The sequence below is a fragment of the Platichthys flesus genome, chromosome 7 (genome assembly GCF_949316205.1).
Source record: "Platichthys flesus chromosome 7, fPlaFle2.1, whole genome shotgun sequence".
NCBI lineage: Eukaryota > Metazoa > Chordata > Actinopteri > Pleuronectiformes > Pleuronectidae > Platichthys > Platichthys flesus.
In genome coordinates this window covers 19,372,184-19,384,862 of record NC_084951.1, presented here as the reverse complement: position 1 = coordinate 19,384,862, position 12,679 = coordinate 19,372,184, and the positions used below count along the sequence as shown (strand labels likewise).

Sequence of the window (12,679 nt, the reverse complement as noted above, 5' to 3'; positions counted from 1 at the left end):
TACCGTCGTCACATATGAAAGCAAGATCAATACAGCATCCCAAATCACAGGCATCATCCGCGTAGATGATAGACGCAGCGCAATGCCTGTCACAGCGCTGGCAGCCACAGTTTAAGTAATAGGAACATGACAGAATGTTATCAGCAGCTCTGTCATTAATGCTACCATAATGGTGGCAATAAAGCAGAACACGGGGCATGGACAGCATTTACTTAGTTTCCCTTCCTGTAATTTCCAGCCTCAGTGAAGTCCACTGTGGCGCAGTGCAGTTAATACACGCGTCATGACTGTGCTGAGCTGTCAAGGTGACTGGGTTAAGGGGGAATATAGAGAGAAAATGGGATTCTAGAGATACAGGACATTAGCCACAGGAGCAGACGGTCTGTAACTGTACTATGACTAAGACCACGTGGTGCATTATTATTCTAATAATAAACTCTGCCTGTCCTGCACCCGCTGGGTAGAAACACCTGGCGTTAGACTTCCTGGCTGATCCACAGACCAGAGAGTTTGAATTCAAACCCCTACAGTCTATCTGCACCTTCTAACACGAACAAAAGGTCAAGTTCACCTGAGCATGATTCAGGAGAGTGAAATGATCATCCTTCAGTGTTTTACAGACATGTTTCCTAATTTGCTAATGTCAGAACACGTGTACCTGTGCACTTGCGGCTGGTGTCCTCTCTCTTCGAGGCGCTGAGGAGCCTGCAGTCAAAGTTTTCTTCCCAGAACTCAGCAAACCACACGTTCCTGCGATTGTTCTCCAGGGTGAGCGCCGTAAAGTATTCATCAAACCCTGGGAAGAGAGGAAGCAGGAGAATGGCTAAGATCCGGACCAATTATCAACCAATTCAAACCTGGAGGAAACGAGGCGCAGCAGTGTGGCGGCGGCGTGGTGCGGGGCCGCTAGGTGTTGGAAGTACACCAGCAAGCGCTTCTTCATCACAATTTGACCACGGTGGTTCCTCTTCCTCTCGAGCCCCATGGAACTTTAATCACTCCTTTCATCTAGGAAATTACGTTAATTAAAAAACAGGATGCATAATAAATAACGCAGGGATTGTAAGTGGTGCCACAGCCTGTTGCCTCGGGCTGTGAGGTCCTGTAGGTTCTGAACAGGTTTTCTTCAATTCATAAAATCCATTACAAGGGAATTGGATTGAAGTAATGATATATGAGCCTAACAGGGCTTAGGTGCCTGTATGATGCATTAGCTCAACGAGAGATAAGTTGCTGGGACAAAGCAGAAAGAAAAGAAAGCCTGCGTTCTGGATTTTTCTCTCTTGTTTGTGCAACTTCCCCACCCAATGTGGGTCAGGGCAGTAAACGTCAGTGCGAGATTCACGGTGCAGTGTCTTTATTACGTCTTTAAATTATGAATTTCACATTTTAAAGTTGCTCTGTCCACGTCTCCACTCTCTCTCACGCCGTCCTTTTCAGCTGAGCCGTGGGTAGAGAGGTGATAATGGCTAATCAGAGCTGAATGACTCAGCCTATTTTCCTTTCAAACGACCATCAGTGATGCATGGTGGATTAATAATTTTCCTCGCTGCCGCCAGAGTGTACAGTCGTCCTGGCTAGACCTCCCCTAATTAAGCAAAGCTTCTAAAAACGCAGACTTATAAATTTGCTCAATTGAAGTGATGAATGGTTATTAGGCCTGTGACACTGGACAGAACATTAAATAAGGTGGTTCCTGCTGGGAACGTTCTATTTGTGTGGTGAATTTGTACATGTCCTGGCAAATGCGGCGTATAATTAGCAGCATAATTTCCCCATCGTCTTCCTTTTTTCTTGCGGCTGGACTATTTATGCTGCAGCTTTAGAGAGAAATCCACCTCCTAAGCACATAAAAACAAGCAGTAATGGTATTTCATTTGGAGTTTATCGACGTGAATTGTTCGGGAAATGATCGAAAGGGCAAAGAGGATTCCAGCTATAGACGTTTTATATTGTGTTTCTTTCCGTAACGATGCAGAGATCAGTGATGCCAATTGTTTCACGCAGTTTGAGAGATTCAGAGAGTTTCAACTTGTAAAGCAAATAAGCCCACGCTGATCGATGTGCATGTGACATTCACTGGTTCAGCATTTAATGTTAAAATAGCTAATATTATCCAAACGGATTTGAGTCTGGTCGTGTACAACAAACAATAATGTTAAAAGGTCGTTGTCGCTATCTGAGGAATAGATGAGATGGAGGGTAAAGAAGTGAGAATAAAATGTCATCTGTGAAATGCATCGTCTAGCACAGGTTGCTGCACAGCACAGTGTATCTATGATGTGTTCTCTAGATAATACAATTACTTTCTTTCAGACATACACTGAACTCCAGATCATGTTTTCCTGAAACGATCCGGAGGGGCTGAATGTGAATTGCACAGGATTGTAAAATATCCAGAACATGTGCGAGTGAGCCCTGCAGGTGAGAATGGAGAATACAGCTGGAAAATGTCCCGAAAATTCACAGAGAGCGAGAGGGCGTGTTTCTAATGGTCAACAGAGGCCAATCTGAAAAAGATTACATTCAAAAACCGGTTTGATGTGCGTAAAGACGCATATGAAGATGACAACTTTGAGTTTGACAAGGGGGATTGAGAACAAGGACCAATGTCAGTGTCCATGGGCTGTCAACAAAAAAGTAAATTCCCGCAGCGGAATTTGTGAACTTGTCTCATCCGAAAACGACCACCTTTGTTATTCTAACGTGAAAGGCAAACCTCAATTTTCCGGTCATTTTCCAGGAAGTTCATGTCTGAAAACAGTTTTATATGGCTTCATGGGTGAGTCAGGGACCAAATCTAAATTCTGTTCTTCAAGCGGTACTAATAATGTTTTGTATTAATGGTTCTACTTGAATTGAATGTAAAAGGGATCGCTCATTAATCCAGTGAAAATGATTGTCCTTCTCTCCGGTTCCCCTCGGCTCGTTTCATTGTCTCTGAGCTCATTGTTTTGGTTTTTAATTCCTGAAACTTTATCGTTTACTCCCCCCTCCTGCTGATTCACTCACCTCTTTCATTAGCATCATCTCAAGCTGCATCGGGCTGCTTTATCTATTTATTTTGTTTTTTTTTCACAAAAAGCTCTAAACACTCACTGTAAACTACCTGCTCAGCATCAAATGGCAGACAGACACACTTAGAGAGCAGCTGGTGAACATCGGGGAGCATTTAGCAGCTAAAGAACCAGATATTTATCTCAGGAGTCAGTAAAGACCAAAGACTGAGCTAAAAGGAAAGTGACTATCGATCAAAGATTTGCTTAGAGGCCAGAAGCACAACTTTAAATGAATGCTTAAGTTCCCCCGTACCTGCTGGAGGTTTCAATAGGCAACAGGGAGGATGTAGTTTGTGCCGTTATTGAATTCTATTGCATTATACGGATAGGTGTCTCTGTTTATTTCACTCTCCCATTTATATCGGGGATGTTTGGCGAAACAACAGAAACACATTTCTTTACAATGCAGCTCAACAGCACCACAAACTGAATTGTCCACAACGATCCGACTGTTTCACTCACACAGAATCAACCCCTCTCTGAAACAGCAGCATTAGAGCCGTCATCAGGTCGGAGTTACTGCAGGAGCTTTGTATTAGACCTAATACAGGTTGTGGGTTGTTCTTGAAAAACTGTTTTTAACAAAAACAAAAGCAACAAGGCAGAAAAAAACATATTTGTACCAATAAAATCATTCGGTATATGTAGTGGACTGCAGTTTATAGTATGCAATAATTATGAACGAATACACCAATACTCTCCTGGTAGAAGGACCTCAGAACCTCAGAATGTACTTTTACCAGAAGGCTTTTCTTGATTTTATCTGCAGTGCTTATGAATTGGATCTCTGTCCTTTGATTCACATAAGAAATAATTTGGACTTCATGTTTTACAATTACAAATTTAATTTCCATGTAACTTCTTCCCAAGTTCAATGTAAAGGGTCACATTTAATAAAGTGTTTTCCATCATGTTGAGTTAGTCTGAATAAACCAAATAACTTAAGAGTGATTTAATTACATAAAGTTAAACTTATTATTGTGGCTATATTGTTCTTACATTGGGTCTATCCTTTATCTTAACTTCCTTGGTTGCTCCTTCTCCATAGAACCACTTTACGAGCGTCAACAAGAGACTGATTTACGCGTCCAGTCTGCAACGGTAAACAACCGTGTCGCTCCCGGCCGCAGCTAGTTTATTTTTTACGGAACCTTTTCACCATAAAAGTTTACATCCTAACTTCGTGTCTATGAATCCAGCAACCGTACTTTCACAATAAAACAAACACAAATGGTGCTTGCATTTATATATAGCTCATGCATTAAGCACACAATTCATTGAATAAAATCATTCTTACTCTTATTTGATTAATCCCCATGACACTCCACATGAGGTAAAACACTTCATTAAATGTGACCCCCTGCAGTGAGTGTATATGTAATGTACAATTCTATTTAAATTTAATATGTAAATGTAATCGATAAAGTCACAGTTTTAGGCATAATTAAAGTGTTTGTTGTCTTGCTTGTGAAGCACTTTGTAACTTTGAAAATGCTATATGAATAAAGTGCATTACTGTGATTATTACTAGACGATATAATAGTAGAAGGCCAAACCTCTGCCAAGGCCCAACATTCCCTCAAGAAATTTTAATTCAAATTCTATAGATCGGGAAGTTTGTTTGCATCTGCACCAAATTGCAAACATATCAGTCCCCTAACCCTAACCCATTCTTTCATCGATTTCAATAAATTATTCTCTGAGAAATTTGTGGTGAAAAAAAACAAACTCATTTTGCAGAGTTAGCCTGATGGTGCACAACTGTTCCTGGTCCCTCTCTCCCCCTCTCTTCCTCCCGTCTCCTCATTTTTCTCCGCTCACCCCAACTGGTCGAAGGCAGATGGCCGCCCACATCGAGTCTGGTTCTGCAGGAGGTTTCTCCCAGTTAATGAGGGAGTTGTTTTCTCTCCACAGTCGGCAATCTGCTGCTCATTGTGGGACCTGTTGGGTTTATCTATAACTTTTAGGGTCTTGACCTTCTCTGAGAAGTGCCTTGAGATAATGTATATTATGATTTGGCGCTGAATTGAATTGTTAAAGAAAATGAGAATGAAATGACTGGGTCTGCGCCAAAATATAAAGAGTTGTTTTATGGCCCACATCCCGCCCTTCCATCGACTTTTGTGGAAATCCATTCCGTAGATTTTGCATAATCCTACTGACAAACAATAAATGTGTGAGTGTGTGTGTGTGTGTGTGTGTGTGTGTGTGTGTGTACCTCTAATGGAGGAGCGCTTGGGCAGTATAGTGACTGCTCCCACCGCCACATCTTCAAGCTGGTGGATGGGACTGCTCTTCGCTCCCCAGCTGTCGGATCCGATCCACAGGAAATGGCCCACCTGATTGGCCCTCTTGGTGGCATTGAGAACCCCCCTGCAAGGACATCCGTGTGCATTAGGAGGGAACAATCTAGTGCCCATCACGCAAAGGAACAGCTGGCTCTAAGGAGCGGCTTGGACATTACAGCTCTGTCATTTACCGCTCCTCATTCAGTCTTCACATCGAAGGTGAAAAATCAAGGAGGCAAATTATTTTGTTATTTAGCGTGAACTGGTTTACGTTTTGTTTTGTGCTGATGAAAGATGCTATCTTTTTTAAAAACAATAGGACGTTTGAGTTATAGTCATTGATCTCCGTGTCCCTTTCTTGTCTTTACCTTTTTTTTTCTTATACTGAAGTATCCCCTTCTAGATCCTTCATTCTGACTTCATAGGTACTAAATGTTTGATTCTGTGATTCTTTACATAAACATTCCCCACAGGGCATTGTAAATGAAACAATATCTCTGCTGCTTTGTTGCGATCTCTATTCCCTCTTTTCCTCCGAGGCGCGCTGCTGTTTGTGTTGTTGGAGGTGTATTTGTGTAGCAGACATCCTGTGCGCGTGGTAAATCTCTGCCTCTAGCCTGACTTCAGGAGCCGCGACTCGGAGATTAAAGGCCCCAACATGGCAAGTGATCAACACGCCTGAGCGCCATGGATGAAGGCACAATGCACTGCGCTCCTCACCGTATGTCTTCTTCACTGGCAAAGATGACGACTGCCCGCGAGTGCTGCGTCTCCAGCAGTTGTTGGATGGCTTTGTCGTAATCCTCCAGCTTGGGGTTGTGGGGTATTTTCAAAGACTGGGCGACGCAGATCCCACCTTTTAATGGGGAAAGAGCAAGAAATGATTAGGCCTCTGGGATGATCTCTCCCGTTCACTCACAGATACGCACGCACACGCACACACACACACACAAAGCCTGAGGTCATAATGGCTGATTTTATTCTTATGGAAATTTCCCCCATATGGAAACGCAAAAACGTATATGAACACAATAGCGAGGTTCTAAAGAAGCCGTCATGCTCGCTGTACAGTCTAAACGAGAGTCTTACAGTGTATATATTTACATTTTGGCAATGATCGACAAACCACAGCAGCATGCAACACAACACTCCGACTGCGCCTCCCGACTGAGCACCAGCATCATTTCACAGAGTGAGGGAGTCATAAACATATCTGCTATGGCAAATCCAATAATCCACACCAACAGGGACGTAAAGCTACAGATTTGATATTATGGATTGGTGGAAATCCAGCGGCTTTTCATTGACTTTTCATTTAAAGTCATTATCAAACATCTCTTGCTGGACCCTGGGCTAATCAGATAGCACAGCTGGCGATAGCAAACAAAGAGGAAATTAATACTGACAATAAATCATTCTCAGACAGGTCACCACTAATGAGTTTCAACAGGATGAAGGGTACCGACCGTTTCCATGCGTTGCTAAATATTTGCTACGTACTGTATTAAGCTTGGTATATAATTGAGAGTCTGTAAATTGTTAGCCATTGTTGTCCTTTGGGTTATATTCAGTAGCTCATTATCAGGTCGAGAGGCAAAATATTAATAAAAAAAGTTTTGCTCCGCTCGGTAATTACACTCGCTAAGTACGCGCTAACCTTTAAAGTGCTTTGGATAAACAGATCCGATCACCTGTGTGAGAGAACATCCTAACTACTGTAGGCCTGGACCCGAGGCAGCAGCCTGTGTCCTGAGTCAACAACAAAACTTTCCACCAAAAACCCAATTATATTTCTCCCACTCAAGCATTTTAATAGCCTACCCAATAACCTTTCAGTTTGAATTTCCCCTAGTAGACAGAGGAATGGAAGGGATCTCCTAATTGCCGTTCTCCTCAGGCTCATTACTTTGATATAAACAGCTTTTAGCTGCCAGATCACACATCTCCAGTCACAGTTTACTGTGGCATTTCTAAAGGCAGAATATAGCAAAACAAGGATTCCTGAACCGCATCTTAACTATACACTCTTCTTTTATCAGCAGGCAGGATTAGTGATGTTTGTTGATGCAAGAAAAACACCCTGGGATGGCTGGTGTTATCCTGCTTAAATGGACCACACGTTAAAAATGGAGACGCTGCCAATGGTCTGGCTGTTGCTCAGGGTGTTTGTGGCATCCTGTTAAAGGGAGACGTGCTCGGTTTCATTTGTGCGGCCTACATTGTCAGGTCTCCAAGGGATGACACTGGAGCTCAGATTCAGAGCAGAGATTTCAGTTGATTTCAGCCATAAATCCCACTTTATGACACTGCACTTCCACTGTTTAACATCTGATTCTGGTGGATGAGCAGCAGCTTTCAGCTCTAGGGGGAACAGTATGTCGGCAAATAGGTATAACTCACATACACATACACACACACACAAGAAGAAAAATGTATTATTTCCATTATCTCCATTATGACATAAACCTTGTGTGAGGAGTTACAATGGTACAAGTCTTGAACAGAGATGTATTGTACGTCACAACAGTTAATAACAGAGGGAGCGACCACACAAGCCGCTGATGAAGATAAGAAGCGCTTGGAGCAGATTTCATCTACAGAGGAAAAAAGAGCACCAGAGCTGAACGTGCTGCCGGCTCTCCACTGCCCTAAAGGCTGCGGACCGGTGGTTGTGCAGTGGTGGCTAAATTATTGAACGCCTGCAGAATGCCTCCACCGTCAGTCAGTCAGTCAGATGGTCAGACGGTCCTTTAGTTCAAGGGGCCGGCAAGATGGAAAACGCAAGTACTGTGTCGTGTGCTTACAGTGCATTGTGCTGTGGGCCGAGCTGGCCTCACCTGCCACTGGAAGGCGATGTGAGGACTTGAAAGAGTCCTCGATTCGAACTGCGGATTTAAAGAGGAGCCGCGTGTCTGTCTTGGCTTGGAGATTCGGGACAGATAAATGCCAGGCTCTGGGAGAAAAGAGTGTTTTATGACCACTTGTTAAAGTTTTCTACAGTAACTCTGCACTGTCCAGCTGTCACTTAGAGACAGTGAGACAAAAGTGAGGATGATGTTTTTTGAAAAACCATCTCAAGCCCTGAAAATAACAGATTTCTGCTGACGCCAGAAGTAAGGACGTGCCGGTCTAACCCTGTTAATTTACCTGATGATTCAACAACATGATACAAAATGTAAATACATCGTTAACCTCTGCCCTCTGCTCCATATTTGATTAATATATCAATGGCAGCTTAATGATCAGGATGGTTAAATTCCTCAGGTCTTGGAAGTCCTCCACTTATCTGTCTAAGTGCCATAGGTCATGGACTGCATTAACTGCTTTAATTATTCATCCTCTGTGCCCTTGGTTCTGAAAATGCACTGCAGGGCGAGAAATCTAACATTGCAATTTAGCTTAGTGAAATACAAAAGCCTTTAATTTTAGAAGCTCTGGATTGGTCTCCCCTCCCGCCCACTCTAAAGCCCGCAAACCCAAAATCTCGAGGGGGACCCACAACACTGCAATTATATTTATCACCTTGACAGTCAAAAGGCAGACCTGCTCCCTTCGGTCTCCCCCCCCCCGAACACGTGGGAGAACATCAAAACGCACTGACACGCAGCTGGCATCTGTGTGCCCTGCATTCCTTCGCACTGCTGTTCTGGGACTTGTCAGATGTTGAGGGATCATGTAATGGTGTATTTTACGCCATTTTCCGATGCACCGAGCTCGTCCCTCTGTCCATACCTCCTGCTCAAAAATGAGTGGTTTACTTTAACTGGATATTTTTTTCCCCTCGCGCGGCTCAGATCTGATGTAAGCAAGCATCATGTTGGCAACTCGCTGCAATCAATTCCGCGGGGATATTCTGTGGGAGGTTTTCCTCAAATGCAAGTCTTTTTATCAAATGGGAAAACTGAACTCAATCGTTCTGCAGTGGGTCCAGACAGACACAGAAAAATACAAACACGATTAATCTCTGCCAGCTTCACCTGCAGCCAGGATGGAGGTGCGCAATGGAACGGTGCCTAAACAGGGGAGAGAGAATGCAGAGCGAACAAAAGAATGGCGAAAAAACAGGAGAGATCAATACAGGCTGACCATCACTCTGGTCTCAGCTTGGGGTAATGGGCAGCCATATTGCATTAGTCCTCTGGAAGGCTCTCCTTGAAGTGGTGAAGCGAGAATCCTACTAATGCATCTGACATTTCACTGCAACCAAACAAGGCTGCCACGAAAACCCGTCTCAAGGTCTCATTGATCAAGTGTCCGGGATGCTGCAACAACATCCACACGAAAGTGTCACTCTGCAGCTTAGCAATTTATTAAAAATGATGCATGTTTAATACATTTACCTATAACACACTTTTCTAGACATTCCCTTTCCATATTCACTAAGATATTTGCCTCTTGAATTCAATCCATCTCAGTCAGTTCTGGTGCGGCCCGGCTGCCTCTGAGTGAATCCTGTGAATGTATAGTCTCCCTGTTACATAATTAATGTGTTTATTAACGATAAGATGGCTTGGGTACCGGAAGCTTTCCTGTAGAGGGTTTAATTCCCATTTGTGTATGAATACAAAATATTTCAAAAAGTGACTGCAGCTCGGAAGCAACAGGATGAGTCAACAACAACAGTGGCTTATGATTCCATTTCCCTCATAGCTATTCAGGAGTCATAATGTTTACTTAAAAAAAGTGGGAAATGTATCTGAGAAAACCAGCTGGAGGAAACTGCCTTTATCTCAGGATATGAGATGAAACGAAACTTCCAATATGAGCCTTAAAGCAGGGCGTCTATTTATTTGTTCCCATACGAGCTTCATTCTCTCTCTCTCTCTCTGTCTTTGTCTCTGTCTCTGTCTCTCTCTCTCTCTGTCTCTCTCTCTCTCTCTCTCTCTCTCTCTCTCTCTCTCTCTCTCTCTCTATCTCTGTCTGTCTCTCTGTCTCTGTCTGTCTCTCTCTGTCTGTCTCTCTGTCTCTGTCTCTGTCTCTCTCTCTCTGTCTCTCTCTCTCTGTCTCAATGCAAATTACGCCACCACAAACCGCATCTTAAGGTTTTAACGAGTGATCACGGTGGACATGAATGTGCACACAGATAAAATATTCATGCAGGCTGGACTTCTGATCGGTGCCTGTGGGATATCATTAGCTTTCCTCATTTGAGAGGTTGCCGCACATTAGTCTATTAGAAGAGACAGCGATCAGTCCCCGCAGATTTATAGGAAATGGATTGGGATCCCGAAAAGGGGGGGAAGGTGAGAAGCAGCCAAATACTTGTTGCATGGATTGTGCTATCAAGGATAATGGAGGGTTATTTTTCAAAACCCCGGGAAGCATTCTCTCCAAAGGACGGACACTTGAATTGGGGTCTTGAACATGGCTATGGCCGACCTCTGTGCACTAAACACCCTCTTGCAATCATCCAGTGTGATTGCTGAAATCTGTCCTGACCGACTCCCGGTTCTCATGTACCACCACATGTCAACAATGGCATCAATGTGGAAAAAGCAGTTGAGTCAAGCATGTGCACAATTTTCAGCCCAGTTGCAGGCGAAACTGCGACTTCCTGTCTGCATGCAAATCTCTGCTGCACTGGAAGTACTCTTCAAGGTCCTTACAACCTCTCCAAAGACACATCTGAACATAACTATTGAACTGCTAGGGCCCGGGCAAAGATCACTGCTACTTTAAACTATCAACATTAATGTTACATTACGCGACCCAACAAACAAGATTCTAATTGCTTGCTTCCCAGACCATACAGGCTCTCTCTCTCTCCGTCTGTTTTAATCACATGGTTTTCTCGGGAAAAAATGTCCAGAGATATTCAGCAGAGAAGCCGGGGTTCTTTTCTCAAACAGACTAAATATGTAAGATGCAGATCCCCGCTGCGTCTCACACACACCTACACCCACACACGGCTGGAACAGAGAGGTTTGAACTGACTGCCCGTAAAGCTGACGGACCATCATTAACGTCCTTAGAGCCCTGCACTCTCACTAGCGAGAATAAAAAATGAGGCTGGGTGAAGCAGGAAAGCAGAGTGTAAAACAAATCTCTCCCACTTGACTAGTTGCCAGAACGTGCTCCCCACTCCGTAGGCCAAAGAGACTACATTAGAAAACTTGAGACAATCCCACTTCTGAGGTTGCACCTAGCAAAATAAAGCTAAAATGCTTACATTAAAAAAAAACAAAAAAAAAACAGGACTCTGGTATAGAAAATGCTCGTTATTGTGATGTGGCATCTTCGCAACAAGCTGTTTCTCTGTCTACATTTCCAGTAACACTCCACAACTCACTGGGGAACCAAGGCAGAAGCTGCCAAACAGATCAATAATTCATCCAGCGAAAAGCGATTTCACGGTGAAAATGAACACTGAACTTTCTCCGGGTCAAAAAATGCAAGTTCATGTTTAAAAAATAAATAAATTGATTGAAATTTTGTTTTTAAAGTATTAGAGCTTTTTTGGTGACCATGACGTCCTCACCTGCTTCTTTGGAGAGTTGTGTGAAGGCCTCTATTCCCTTTTCTCCGTAGCTGCCCTCGGAGGCAATGGTGGAGACGTACGTCCACCCCAGGGCTCGGATGATGTCCACCATAGCCTGGGCCTGGAACGAGTCTGGGGGAACCACCCGCGAGAAGAAGTCATAGCGCCTGTCGTCACTCAGCTCCGGGGCCGTGGACGCGTAGCTGATCTGCGGGATCTTGGAAGAGAAGAGGCGGCATTAGGGAGACTTGGAAAAAACATTCTCTGGTGTGTTGGTGTTACTGTGGTCCCATTTGGTTGCTATGGTGACTGTTCTGATAAAAAAACACATTTTTGTATAGCCAGCACAAAATCCCTCCTTACACACTGAGATGCGCTGTTCACCATTTTATTTGAGTGTCCAACCTTTCCCCTTTAAAACGAATCTATCTGTGCAGCAACTGAGAAAAGTCCATGAACCGAGGATGACCATTGGATGAACTTGAAGGCTACGGAAAGGGATAGAAAGTAGACCTTGATTATTCTTTTTTTCCTCATGTGGATTTTTGGACATCTTAGGTCTCTGTGTGGATCTTGGGAGGCGAGGTTGTGCATGTTAACTTGCAGTTGCACACAATGTTCCCCTTCTAACGGAAAGCAGCGTAATCACACTTAATTATCACGATCAGCTCACAACCGCCGCGTTCAATCAACCAAACAGTCGGATAGCTCATGAGGAAAAGACGGAAAGGTTTGATCAAGCAGGCTCCGCAGAAAGATGCAACACAGTCTCTTTTCCTAATGTTCAACAGACTCCTTAATAGACCTCAGGTGTTGCACTTACCCTTTCACATTTGAAATTGCAGCCAAGCTAG

At 43.6% G+C, this 12,679-nt stretch overlaps 1 protein-coding gene across 2 annotated transcripts in view; it reads right to left on the bottom strand.

Annotated features, from left to right (window-relative positions):
* LOC133957365 (metabotropic glutamate receptor 7-like) overlaps positions 1-12,679 on the bottom strand; it is a 61,931-nt gene that overhangs the window by 26,171 nt on the left and 23,081 nt on the right. For both annotated transcript variants that reach the window (XM_062392908.1, XM_062392907.1), the window contains exons 2-5: positions 11,826-12,042; positions 6,068-6,203; positions 5,278-5,432; positions 659-796 (exon numbers count right to left, since the gene is read on the bottom strand). In XM_062392908.1, the coding sequence (XP_062248892.1) occupies positions 659-796; positions 5,278-5,432; positions 6,068-6,203; positions 11,826-12,042 (646 nt within the window). The remainder of the gene's footprint in view (positions 1-658; positions 797-5,277; positions 5,433-6,067; positions 6,204-11,825; positions 12,043-12,679) is intronic.